The sequence below is a fragment of the Canis lupus genome, chromosome X (assembly GCF_048164855.1).
Source record: "Canis lupus baileyi chromosome X, mCanLup2.hap1, whole genome shotgun sequence".
Lineage (NCBI taxonomy): Eukaryota > Metazoa > Chordata > Mammalia > Carnivora > Canidae > Canis > Canis lupus.
Window position 1 is genome coordinate 69766737 of NC_132876.1, and position 14536 is coordinate 69781272.

A 14536-nucleotide genomic window follows, 5' to 3' on the forward strand; every position below is an offset into this window, starting at 1 on the left:
ATAGCCATCTTTAAATAAAGAATAACCACCCAAACAACCAAAATTGTCTCAATAATGGGAGCTAAATATAAAGAGTAAACAACAAATTTTTTGAGTTTCTAACAATGCATTCGACTCAAATGACATCACTCCCCACCACTATGTTAAAAGGATGGTTCTTTGAAGATATTTCACTTTAGTTTAGCTGTAAAGAAATAATTCTGAGGACTATTACACTAGTCTGAGACAGAAAGCGAACATTCAGCATAACATTTAAGAACATGAACTTTAGACTCAACAGAGGTATAATAGAATCACTGAGTAAAAAGAAGGTAGAGTAGTCAATAAGGAAGAGGTCTGAGGAAGAGTAGGATATTCTGGTTATCTGTCTTGGTTTTATTCTTTTTTAAAAAGTGGGCTCCATGCCCAGTGTAGAGCCCAAAGTGGGGCCTGAACTCATGTCCCCAAGATCAGGACCTGAGCTGAGATCAACAGTCGGACACAGAACCGACTGAGTCACCCAGTCTTGGTTTTACTCTTAACTGACTAAGGGATGGCTAGATTGGTTTTTCATTTACTAGCCTGGACATTAACTCTATTCACAAGCTAATCTGCCATCAGTACAGGGACAAAGAAACTGTAGCTGTCTGGTAGGTCTTATAATCTTTCAAAATCCAGCTCAAAATCTAACTGCTTATAAAGCCTTTCTCGATCATGCCAGCCTAAACTATTATCTCCTGACTCTGAATTCTTAAAGCTATTACTTCCTAGGAAATTTATCTAGCTACTAATCATATGCTGTTATGGCATTCTTTTTTTTTAAAATTTTTATTTATTTATGATAGTCACAGAGAGAGAGAGGCAGAGGGAGAAGCAGGCTCCATGCACCGGGAGCCCGACGTGGGATTCGATCCCAGGTCTCCAGGATAGCGCCCTGGGCCAAAGGCAGGCGCCAAACTGCTGCACCACCCAGGGATCCCTGTTATGGCATTCTTTTACTCATCATGAGGTCTTGTTTAAAATCTCAATTTCTTTTCTTTTGTTTAGATCTCCTCTCCACAACTAGGTATAAATCCTGTGGGGACAGGAAATGGTTCTCTTACTTATTTCCTCTATAACTCCTCACACATAGTAGGGACTTGAAATAATAGTTATTGGATGTTTTCTCACTTGGCTTGGTTGACATCCTTCTTCGTTGTCTGAAGTTCAAAAACCAATTCTTCTTTTTCCTTTTGCAGATTGATGACTTCCAATTCTAGATTTTTTATGTTATCCTAGAAATGTTATAGGTCAGAGAGAAAGCATTAAAAAGCACAAGAAGAAAATCACTTAAAGTCAATCACTTCAACATTCCACATCTTAAAGGAACTATGTATTCAATTTTACCACTTCAATCACAAACTAAAAACATCTGTACTCGATTTAAGGAGATTAAAAGTTCTGTAGTGGGAAAAGTATAAATTTGGAATCCAAAAGCCTGGGTTTGAACCTTGAGTCTAGCACTTAATATCTAAATATCTTAAGGGAAGTCATTTCATCTCTGTTTAGCCTTAGTTTCTATGCAGAAAAGAGTTCATATAGCAGGCCTGAGATTGCTGTTTTTAAAAAGAGCTGCTTGTAAGACTGGCCTTTGGCTCAGGTGTGTGAACTTGGGTTTTGGTAGGGTTCCCATCCTTTTGATAAGATTATGTCATTATGTCTCATTATGTCAAGAAACATGCTCTTAACCATAGAGAACAAACTGATGGTTACCAGAGGGGAGGTGGTGGGAGGATGCATGAAATGGGTGATGGATAAAAAAAAAAAAAAAAAAGAAATGGGTGACAGTGATCCTGATGAGCACTGGGTGATGTATGGAATTGTACTCTACATCTGAAACTAATTACAACACTGTATGTTAACTAACTGGAATTAAAATAAGACCTTAAAAAAATCCCTGGACTCCTACTAGACTCCAGAGAACTTCCCTGATAGATAACATTTCACACATGTTGTCACAACCTATTGCTAGAGGAATTAAATACATATTATGTTACTCCACTGGAAAAAGAAGCTTGCATCTGGTTTCCTTCAGACTTTGCCCCAGGTGCCTTTTCCCTTTGCTAATTTTGTTTTGTATCCTTCCACTGTAGTAACTCATAGCTGTATGACTATATGCTGAGTCCTTTGAGTTATCCTGGCAAATTGTCAAATGCTGGGGGTGGTCTTTGGGACCCCTGAGAGTTTCCCTATCTATGTAAACTATTAACAGTACCACTTACCTCACAGGCTTGTTGGGAAGATCAAATAAGATAAACGAGATTTTGTAAATAGTAAAGGGCTGCACAAACATTCTTCTATCCAGAACTTTCAATATATATTCAATACCAACTGTAGCACTGCATGCATTTAGGAAATGAATTCCAGAAACTGAATTTTATTTTATTTTATTTTATTTTTAAAATTTTATTTATTTATTCATGAGAGACACACACACACACACAGAGAGAGAGAGAGAGAGAGAGAGAGGCAGAGGGAGAAGCAGGCTCCATGCAAGGAGCCCGATGTGGGACTCGATCCTGGATCTCCAGGATCACAACCCAGGCTGCAGGCGGCGCTAAACTGCTGCGCCACCGGGGCTGCCCCAGAAACTGAATTTTAGTAGTTTCCAAGATTAGGAAAACCCAATAGATTCCTTCCTGTTCTCATAACCAAAAAATTAAAGGAAACTGCCTGAATGAGTGGTTGGTAGCCAAGATTATGTGCAGGCCTTAGACCAGTATTGAAATGACACAAAGAGGCAGGTCAGATGGGGCTGTATCAAGAGCTTTCTAAGCAGGCAAGAGCTCTTTTCCACAAAATCTATTGAGTCATTCTAGTATCCAATGAAAATCAGTCTCATTGCTTTATAGTTACCCTGCATATTTAAACCAGCAATAACGTGTACATGATTATATTAGGGAAGTAACACATGAAAACACTGAGGTAAAAAAGCCAGATAATACTTATAAAGGGCAAATTCTCTCTACTGCCCTACTCTTCCAAAATCCCAGTCCCCTATCCAGTAACCACTGTTATCAGCCTGGTCCAGATCTATCAGACACTTTCTAGACATTTACACATTATATATCTGGACATTTACATATTCTAGCCTTTATATATATATATAAAAATACCTTAGGGGGGAGGAGCAAGATGGCGGAAGAGCAGGGTCTCCAAATCACCTGTCTCCACCAACCTACCTAGAAAACCTTCAAATTATCCTGAAAATCTATGAATTCGGCCTGAGATTTAAAGAGAGACCAGCTGGAATGCTACAGTGAGAAGAGTTCGCGCTTCTATCAAGGTAGGAAGACGGGGAAAAAGAAATAAAGAAACAAAGGCCTCCAAGGGGGAGGGGCCCCGCGAGGAGCCGGGCTGAGGCCGGGGCGAGTGTCCCCAGGACAGGAGAGCCCCGTCCCGGAGGAGCAGGAGCTGCACCGACCTTCCCGGGCGGAAAGGGGCTCGCGGGGAGGTGGAACAGGACCCAGGAGGGCGGGGATGCCCTCGGGCTCCCTGGGACACTAACAGCAACTGCGCGCCCAGGAGAGTGCGCCGAGCTCCCTAAGGGCTGCAGCGCGCACGGCGGGACCCGGCGGGACCCGGAGCAGCTCGGGGGGCTCGGGCGGCGGCTCCGCGGAGGGGGCTGCGCGGCCCCGGGAGCAGCTCGGAGGGGCTCGGGCAGAGGAAGAGGCTCCGTGCGGAGGGGGCTGCGCGGTTCCAGGAGCAGCTCGGAGGGGCTCGGGCGGCGGCTCCACGGAGGGGGCTGCGCGGCCCGGGAGCGCGAATCCAACAGCGCAGGCTCCGGAGCACAGGGCGCCGGGACACAGCCCAGGATCCCGCCTCCCCCGGGACAGGCAGAGGCCGGGAGGGCCCAGGACAGCGAGGACGCTCCTGACCCAGGTGAGCAGATCAGCGGCCCCGCCCCGGAGCCTCCAGGCCCTGCAGACGGAGTTCCTGCGGGAGCTGAATCCAGGTTTCCAGAGCTGCCCCGCCACTGGGGCTGTTCCTCCTGCGGCCTCACGGGGCAAACAACCCCCACTGAGCCCTGCACCAGGCAGGGGCACAGCAGCTCCCCCAACTGCTAACACCTGAAAACCAGCACAACAGGCCCCTCCCCCAGAACACCAGCTAGACGGACAACTTCCAGGAGAAGCCAAGGGACTTAAAGTACACAGAATCAGAAGATACTCCCCGGTGGTTCTTTTTTTGTTTGTTTGTTTTTGTTTTTGTTTTGTTTTGCTTTTTGATTTGTTTCCTTCCCCCACCCCCTTTTTTTTCTCCTTTCTTTTTCTTTCTCTTTTTCTTCTTTTTTTTTTCGTTTTTTTTTCTTTTTCTTCCCTTTTTTTTTCTCTTTCTCTTTTCTTTCCTTCTTTCTCTCCTCTCTTTTTCTCTTTTTCCCAATACAACTTGCTTTTGGCCACTCTGCACTGAGCAAAATGACTAGAAGGAAAACCTCACCTCAAAAGAAAGAATCAGAAACAGTCCTCTCTCCCACAGAGTTACAAAATCTGGATTACAATTCAATGTCAGAAAGCCAATTCAGAAGCACTATTATACAGCTACTGGTGGCTCTAGAAAAAAGTATAAAGGACTCAAGAGACTTCATGACTGCAGAATTTAGAGCTAATCAGGCAGAAATTAAAAATCAATTGAATGAGATGCAATCCAAACTAGAAGTCCTAACGACGAGGGTTAACGAGGTGGAAGAACGAGTGAGTGACCTAGAAGACAAGTTGATAGCAAAGAGGGAAACTGAGGAAAAAAGAGACAAACAATTAAAAGACCATGAAGATAGATTGAGGGAAATAAACGACAGCCTGAGGAAGAAAAACCTACGTTTAATTGGGGTTCCCGAGGGCGCCGAAAGGGCCAGAGGGCCAGAATATGTATTTGAACAAATTCTAGCTGAAAACTTTCCTAATCTGGGAAGGGAAACAGGCATTCAGATCCAGGAAATAGAGAGATCCCCCCCTAAAATCAATAAAAACCGTTCAACACCTCGACATTTAATTGTGAAGCTTGCAAATTCCAAAGATAAGGAGAAGATCCTTAAAGCAGCAAGAGACAAGAAATCCCTGACTTTTATGGGGAGGAGTATTAGGGTAACAGCAGACCTCTCCACAGAGACCTGGCAGGCCAGAAAGGGCTGGCAGGATATATTCAGGGTCCTAAATGAGAAGAACATGCAACCAAGAATACTTTATCCAGCAAGGCTCTCATTCAAAATGGAAGGAGAGATAAAGAGCTTCCAAGACAGGCAGCAACTAAAAGAATATGTGACCTCCAAACCAGCTCTGCAAGAAATTTTAAGGGGGCCTCTTAAAATTCCCCTTTAAGAAGAAGTTCAGTGGAACAGTCCACAAAAACAAAGACTGAATAGATATCATGATGACACTAAACTCATATCTCTCAATAGTAACTCTGAATGTGAACGGGCTTAATGACCCCATCAAAAGGCGCAGGGTTTCAGACTGGATAAAAAAGCAGGACCCATCTATTTGCTGTCTACAAGAGACTCATTTTAGACAGAAGGACACCTACAGCCTGAAAATAAAAGGTTGGAGAACCATTTACCATTCGAATGGTCCTCAAAAGAAAGCAGGGGTAGCCATCCTTATATCAGATAAACTAAAATTTACCCCAAAGACTGTAGTGAGAGATGAAGAGGGACACTATATCATACTTAAAGGATCTATTCAACAAGAGGACTTAACAATCCTCAATATATATGCTCCGAATGTGGGAGCTGCCAAATATATAAATCAATTATTAACCAAAGTGAAGAAATACTTAGATAATAATACACTTATACTTGGTGACTTCAATCTAGCTCTTTCTATACTCGATAGGTCTTCTAAGCAAAACATCTCCAAAGAAACGAGAGCTTTAAATGATACACTGGACCAGATGGATTTCACAGATATCTACAGAACTTTACATCCAAACTCAACTGAATACACATTCTTCTCAAGCGCACATGGAACTTTCTCCAGAATAGACCACATATTGGGTCACAAATCGGGTCTGAACCGATACCAAAAGATTGGGATTGTCCCCTGCATATTCTCGGACCATAATGCCTTGAAATTAGAACTAAATCACAACAAGAAGTTTGGAAGGACCTCAAACACATGGAGGTTAAGGACCATCCTGCTAAAAGATAAAAGGGTCAACCAGGAAATTAAGGAAGAATTAAAAAGATTCATGGAAACTAATGAGAATGAAGATACAACCGTTCAAAATCTTTGGGATGCAGCAAAAGCAGTCCTAAGGGGGAAATACATCGCAATACAAGCATCCATTCAAAAACTGGAAAGAACTCAAATACAAAAGCTAACCTTACACATAAAGGAGCTAGAGAAAAAACAGCAAATAGATCCTACACCCAAGAGAAGAAGGGAGTTAATAAAGATTTGAGCAGAACTCAACGAAATCGAGACCAGAAGAACTGTGGAACAGATCAACAGAACCAGGAGTTGGTTCTTTGAAAGAATTAATAAGATAGATAAACCATTAGCCAGCCTTATTAAAAAGAAGAGAGAGAAGACTCAAATTAATAAAATCATGAATGAGAAAGGAGAGATCACTACCAACACCAAGGAAATACAAACGATTTTAAAAACATATTATGAACAGCTATACGCCAATAAATTAGGCAATCTAGAAGAAATGGACGCATTCCTGGAAAGCCACAAACTACCAAAACTGGAACAGGAAGAAATAGAAAACCTGAACAGGCCAATAACCAGGGAGGAAATTGAAGCAGTCATCAAAAACCTCCCAAGACACAAGAGTCCAGGGCCAGATGGCTTCCCAGGAGAATTTTATCAAACGTTTAAAGAAGAAATCATACCTATTCTCCTAAAGCTGTTTGGAAAGATAGAAAGAGATGGAGTACTTCCAAATTCGTTCTATGAAGCCAGCATCACCTTAATTCCAAAGCCAGACAAAGACCCCGCCAAAAAGGAGAATTACAGACCAATATCCCTGATGAACATGGATGCAAAAATTCTCAACAAGATACTGGCCAATAGGATCCAACAGTACATTAAGAAAATTATTCACCATGACCAAGTAGGATTTATCCCTGGGACACAAGGCTGGTTCAACACCCGTAAAACAATCAATGTGATTCATCATATCAGCAAGAGAAAAACCAAGAACCATATGATCCTCTCATTGGATGCAGAGAAAGCATTTGACAAAATACAGCATCCATTCCTGATTAAAACTCTTCAGAGTGTAGGGATAGAGGGAACATTCCTCGACATCTTAAAAGCCATCTATGAAAAGCCCACAGCAAATATCATTCTCAATGGGGAAGCACTGGGAGCCTTTCCCCTAAGATCAGGAACAAGACAGGGATGTCCACTCTCACCACTGCTATTCAACATAGTACTGGAAGTCCTAGCCTCAGCAATCAGACAACAAAAAGACATTAAAGGCATTCAAATTGGCAAAGAAGAAGTCAAACTCTCTCTCTTCGCCGATGACATGATACTCTACATAGAAAACCCCAAAGTCTCCACCCCAAGATTGCTAGAACTCATACAGCAATTCGGTAGCGTGGCAGGATACAAAATCAATGCCCAGAAGTCAGTGGCATTTCTATACACTAACAATGAGACTGAAGAAAGAGAAATTAAGGAGTCAATCCCATTTACAATTGCACCCAAAAGCATAAGATACCTAGGAATAAACCTCACCAAAGATGTAAAGGATCTATACCCTCAAAACTATAGAACACTTCTGAAAGAAATTGAGGAAGACACAAAGAGATGGAAAAATATTCCATGCTCATGGATTGGCAGAATTAATATTGTGAAAATGTCAATGTTACCCAGGGCAATATACACGTTTAATGCAATCCCTATCAAAATACCATGGACTTTCTTCAGAGAGTTAGAACAAATTATTTTAAGATTTGTGTGGAATCAGAAAAGACCCCGAATAGCCAGGGGAATTTTAAAAAAGAAAACCATATCTGGGGGCATCACAATGCCAGATTTCAGGTTGTACTACAAAGCTGTGGTCATCAAGACAGTGTGGTACTGGCACAAAAACAGACGCATAGATCAATGGAACAGAATAGAGAATCCAGAAGTGGACCCTGAACTTTATGGGCAACTAATATTCGATAAAGGAAGAAAGACTATCCATTGGAAGAAAGACAGTCTCTTCAATAAATGGTGCTGGGAAAATTGGACATCCACATGCAGAAGAATGAAACTAGACCACTCTCTTTCACCATACACAAAGATAAACTCAAAATGGATGAAAGATCTAAATGTGAGACAAGATTCCATCAAAATCCTAGAGAAGAACACAGGCAACACCCTTTTTGAACTCGGCCATAGTAACTTCTTGCAAGATACATCCACAAAGGCAAAAGAAACAAAAGCAAAAATGAACTATTGGGACTTCATCAAGATAAGAAGCTTTTGCACAGCAAAGGATACAGTCAACAAAACTCAAAGACAACCTACAGAATGGGAGAAGATATTTGCAAATGACATATCAGATAAAGGGCTAGTTTCCAAGATCTATAAAGAACTTATTAAACTCAACACCAAAGAAACAAACAATCCAATCATGAAATGGGCAAAAGACATGAACAGAAATCTCACAGAGGAAGACATAGACATGGCCAACATGCATATGAGAAAATGCTCTGCATCACTTGCCATCAGGGAAATACAAATCAAAACTACAATGAGATACCACCTCACACCAGTGAGAATGGGGAAAATTAACAAGGCAGGAAACAACAAATGTTGGAGAGGATGCGGAGAAAAGGGAACCCTCTTACACTGTTGGTGGGAATGTGAACTGGTGCAGCCACTCTGGAAAACTGTGTGGAGGTTCCTCAAACAGTTAAAAATATACCTGCCCTACGACCCAGCAATTGCACTGTTGGGGATTTACCCCAAAGATACAAATGCAATGAAACGCCGGGACACCTGCACCCCGATGTTTCTAGCAGCAATGGCCACTATAGCCAAACTGTGGAAGGAGCCTCGGTGTCCAACGAAAGATGAATGGATAAAGAAGATGTGGTTTATGTATACAATGGAATATTACTCAGCTATTAGAAATGACAAATACCCACCATTTGCTTCAACGTGGATGGAACTGGAGGGTATTATGCTGAGTGAAGTAAGTCAGTCGGAGAAGGACAAACATTATATGTTCTCATTCATTTGGGGAATATAAATAATAGTGAAAGGGAAAATAAGGGAAGGGAGAAGAAATGTGTGGGAAATATCAGAAAGGGAGACAGAACGTAAAGACTGCTAACTCTGGGAAACGAACTAGGGGTGGTAGAAGGGGAGGAGGGCGGGGGGTGGGAGTGAATGGGTGACGGGCACTGGGTATTATTCTGTATGTTAGTAAATTGAACACCAATAAAAAAAAAAAAAAAACCTTAAAAATATACATAACTAGTAAATACATAAATATATTGTGGCAAATATCTAGGCAAATTTACATAAATAGATACAAAAATAATATATATACACATGTGCATATTTGTGTGTATACTTACTGAAATGTGTTAAAGATAAGTAGAATCACACTATATGTATATATTATTCTATAACTTGCTTTTTTCAGTCTTAGTGATTTATTTATATCATTGCATATAGATCTAACTCATGTTTTTGCCAACATGAAATATTTTTGTGCATGCCTTCTGTGCACATGTGCAAAGTTTTTCTAGGGTAAGAACAAGTGGAATTACAGAGTCATGGGGGTACACACTTTTAATTTTAATATATACTGCTGCTATATTTTCCTCTAAAGTGGCTATTCCAATTTACAATCTTGCTAGGAAATTACTTGTGTCCCTGCACCCTTATCAACATTTGATATTACCACACTTCAAAATATTTAGTGATTGGATGGGTGAATAATAGTATCTTTTCAATATATAGGCCACATTTAGTCAAAACTGTCACTGAGTTGAGTCCTGGGTTACTATAACTTGTGGCAATCTTCATTAATCAGAACCTATACCTCCTCAAATTTTTCTATAGCAATTCTTCAGCGATAAAAAACATTTATTTATTTATTTATTTATTTATACTTACTTATTTATTTATTTTTATTAAAAAATATTTAGAACCAGAAACTACCTTTATTTCTTAGAAAGAGACAGTGATTTACATGTGATGAATAGGTACTATTTACAACGAGAATTTGTCCCCTCTTAACTTTAAGGTTTGGGAGCACTAGCTTATTTGATTCCAAGGGAAAACAGGACAAGATATCTTACAGCTCTAGCTCTAACTCATTCTTAGCACCTCCTCCTAGGGTTAGAAGTACACTGGGGGAACATATATCCTCATATTTCCAGGGAAGGGTACAAGAGAGGAATAGTTTCTCAGCCTGTTAATCTTTTGTTTACCCTGGAAAGGTCAAAATACATTCAACCTAAAAAAAAGGTTGCATTTTTATGTGCCGTTAACATGGAAGATTGAGCTACATATTTAACTTGCTCCCTCCTGATAGCCCACTAAAATGACCACCAAAAAGGGCATAAATTAACAAGGATGAAGAGAGCCACCAAAAGATATAAACAAACTTTAGAAGAAGAAAATAGTTGAGTATATAGTCACTGACTTAGTAGAGTGGAAAAAGCTAAAATATGACTCCTATAGAACAAAGGCCAAGAACAAGGCAATATAAACCATAAGCCCACAGAGAGGAACAGAGAGGAGAAGTTTCATCCACGGAAAGGCTGAATCTGAGAGGCTGGGCTTACAACAGACACGACAGAAGGTGGGGATAAGGTACCATACTGCTGACAGGAGATTAAATAAAAGTCTATATATGACTGGGTAGACTCCTCCAAATCTCTTATTTTCTCTAGGTTGCCAGAAATAGGGCATACCATCACAATTCCAGGCAGGAGAATGAAAGATTTTTTTTTTACTGGAAACTGACCAGCCCAAGATAAACCTATGTACAGAACTTCCTATTGGCTTTTAGTGCCTTACTGTTAAATATGAAAGGAGAGCCAAAGATCACTGGAAATTTGAGGAAAGTTTCTTCTATGAAAGAAAAACCAAAACAAACCTACTAAAGATAGGAATTTGGAGGAGACAGAGGCAAGGCAGGAAGAAAAAGAAAACCTCAACAAAATTTAATTTCTATTAGAGATGAACACTGCATCCATGAAAAAAAAATAGAAGGCTATAAAAAATTAAAGGATCAAACACATCTTAGAAATTAATAGGCAAGTAGAAAAAATTCACCAGGAAGTAGAGGGAAATCACCCAGAGAGTGGAATAGCAAGATAAAAAAAAATAGGAGGGAGGAAATAAGAAAAGCAGAAACTAAGTCTAAGACATCTCAATAACTAAGAGGAGTGCGAGAAAAGAGAAATGGAAAAAATAGAGAGGGGGCATTAAAGAAATAATATAAGAAAACCTTCCCATTAAGAACACAAATTTCTAGATTGAAAGGACCCACCAAGTACAATAAATAAGAAAAGACCCAGATCAAGGCACATCACTGTGAAATTTAATCACACTTGGGAACAAAGAAAAGTCCTGAAAGTGGTGGTGATGGTATACAGATGAAATTAAAAGAATTGGGCATTATAATGGACTTCTCAACAGTAATACTGGAAAGAGAAAACAATGACGTAAAGCCTTCACATTTCTTTCTTTTTTAAAAAAGATTATTTATTTATTTATTCATGAGAGACAGAAGGGGGTGGGGCAGAGACACAGGCAGAGGGAGAAGCAGGCTCCATGCAGGGAGCCCGATGTGGGACTCGATCCTGGGTTTCCAGGATCATGTCCTGAGCCAAAGGCAGGTGCTCAACCGCTGAGCCACTCAGGTGTCCCAAAGCCTTCACATTTCTAAAGAAAAATCACTTCCATTGTAGTGCCTAAACCTAGGCAAATTAACAAGTCTAACAACAACCACCACCATCAGCCATTTTCAGGAATGCAATGTTTGAAAACATTTTTCTTTCATGTCCACTGTCTCAGAAAGTTACTGGGGTTGTACTCCATCAACACAAAGGGGTATCCCAAGAAGGAGGAAGATACACACTCTGTTTCAACATAGAGATGAGAATTGAAGCAGATTCCCAGGACCCAAGATGATGGTCCAGGTTGCTGGCTGGGCAGCAGGCTTACAGAAAGCCAACCAGGACAGAAGATTCTGGGAGGGTTATCTTTAAGAAAGAAATGGAATGATAAACTACTTGGTATGTCTGACCATATTAGGAGGAGTTTTATAAGTCTGTGAATAAGTTTGGAGATAAATTATTGACAGGTATATAGAAAAATAAGAAAATGAAAAAATGAGATTATTAACTCTAGGGAATACAAAAAGCCAAACAAGAAAGGAAGTGGAATTGTATTATACTATGTAGCTCAGCTGTAAAATCTACTTACATAGTCACAAAAATTTAAACACTATTCATTTCATCAAAATTATCATTTTGAAAGATAAGAGGTGAGGTGGTGCACATGGGTGGTTGTGCAAGAGAGCTACATTCCCATTTCTCATAGTGGGAAGTCAATTGATAATATCTAAAAATTTTTTCACAAGTGTACTAATTTATTATTTTTTATACAAAGGTTACCATTTTAATCATAATAAGTGAACATTAAGTATGTTTACATTGTGTAACCATTATCACTCTCCATCTCTAGAACTGCCTCATATTCTTAAGAGGTACTACCTAACCATTTAATCAGAATTTCTTGAGACTAACTGGAAGTAAAGGAAGCTACTCACAGAAGATATTACAGCACAAAATTACCGCGGTTTTAATTGAATCCTGAGCTATTCTAAAATGTAATAGTAACCCAACTATTCTTTTTTTTGTACTCTTGATTTCCTTCACCTGTTTCATCCATTCCGCCATCGACTTCCCCTCTGGCAACTACCAGTTTGTTCTTTATATTTAAGAGTCTGTGTTTTCGTTTGTCTCTTTTTTTAGTTGTTTTGATTCTTAAATTCCACATATGAGTGAAATCCTATGGTATTTGTCTTTCTCTGACTGGCTTATTTCACTTAGCATTATATTCTCTAGATCTATCCATTTGTTGCAAATGGCAAGATTTTATTCCTTTCTATGTCTGAGTAATATTCCATTGTGTATATTACCACATCTTCTTTATCTGTTCATTCACTGATAGACACTTGAGCTGCTTCCATAATTTGGCTATTATAAATAATGCTGCAATAAACATAGAGGCACATATATTGTTTCAAATTAGTGTTTTTGTATCCTTTGGGTAAATACCCAGTAATGGAATTACTGAATTATATGGTAACTCTATTTCTTCAAAGTTAGATTATCTATCTATCTATCTATCTATCTATCTATCTATCTATCTATCTAAGAGAGAGCACATGCATGCGTGTGCGTGTGTGTGTATGCACGGGGGAGGAGGGGTGCATGGGAGAGGCAGAGGGAGAGAAAATCTCCAGCAGACTCTGTGCTGAGCCGGAGCTAGACAAAGGGCTCTATTTCCGGACCCAGAGACCCAGACTAAAAAAAAGTTCAGTCATTTGCCATGTCAAGTGATATCCATTCTGAGTCTCTTCCGAATTCACACTGTAACCAAGACATCTACTAAGAAATCTTTCTCAGTATAGCTATCAGAACGAAATTTCTCCCCAAGTAGGGATCACATTTATTATAACACTATCAAACTATTTATTCAATACCTATTACATAAGGTAAGGTATTAGATCAAATGAAACAAAATTATACACTCCTTATCCTGAATGTATCACTTTTTTGAAATCAACAGTGCAACTCCAGGGGTACTATGCACATTATGTTGTCTCATCATCATGAAAAACAGTGTGCCTGTTTTTTTCCTATACCATTAAAAAAGAGATAGTAGACATGAACAAATGCTGCTCTAGTTAATATTTTACCTGGTACTGGAAATGAATGGGCTGTAGTTGGCTGTCGTTCTGAGTCATCTTTCTGGCTAGTGCCTCTTTCAGTGCAAGGGCTTTATTCAACTCAACCAGCTCCTTAGACATCTGAGCTTGACGTAGAGCATGCTGAGTAGTGAAAGCATCAGAAGACCTACTGGTCTCTGGACTGGTTTCTACTTGCTGGAAAAGACCAAGATAATGATATTTAAGAGAAACAAGCAATTGGAGCTCCTTAGGTCCCGCTTCATCGGGTCTCACAGCTACTTCTCCATTGCTAGTACCTCTGCTCTTTTAAAAATAATGGCTTCTCATACATTTGCATTAAACATAGGAAATGAATCGATCCTAGCCTATTTCCCTGCTGTTACAGCACCTATTTCTTATATTCTTTAACTGACTCTTCTAGAGTAAACTAAGTTTCTTGCTCTTTCCTTTATTGATCTAACATTTCTTACTTTTACCTCATTCTAAGGGGTCATTACAGGAGAAAGAGTTCTGTAAATGGCACTTTAGGAATGGTGGAAATGGTGACAAGGCTTCATTTATTCTCATAGAGCTGACCTCTGGCACCTCATTTATCTCCTATCTTTCTTCTTTCAGAATATGAAAAATACTGATA

General features: G+C 39.8%; 1 protein-coding gene across 4 annotated transcripts in view; it reads right to left on the reverse strand.

Moving 5' to 3' along the window:
* KIF4A (kinesin family member 4A) overlaps window positions 1–14536 on the reverse strand; it is a 125235-nt gene that overhangs the window by 46206 nt on the left and 64493 nt on the right. For all 4 annotated transcript variants that reach the window (XM_072816665.1, XM_072816666.1, XM_072816667.1 and 1 more), the window contains exons 15-16: window positions 13912–14097; window positions 1150–1253 (exon numbers count right to left, since the gene is read on the reverse strand). In XM_072816665.1, the coding sequence (XP_072672766.1) occupies window positions 1150–1253; window positions 13912–14097 (290 nt within the window). The remainder of the gene's footprint in view (window positions 1–1149; window positions 1254–13911; window positions 14098–14536) is intronic.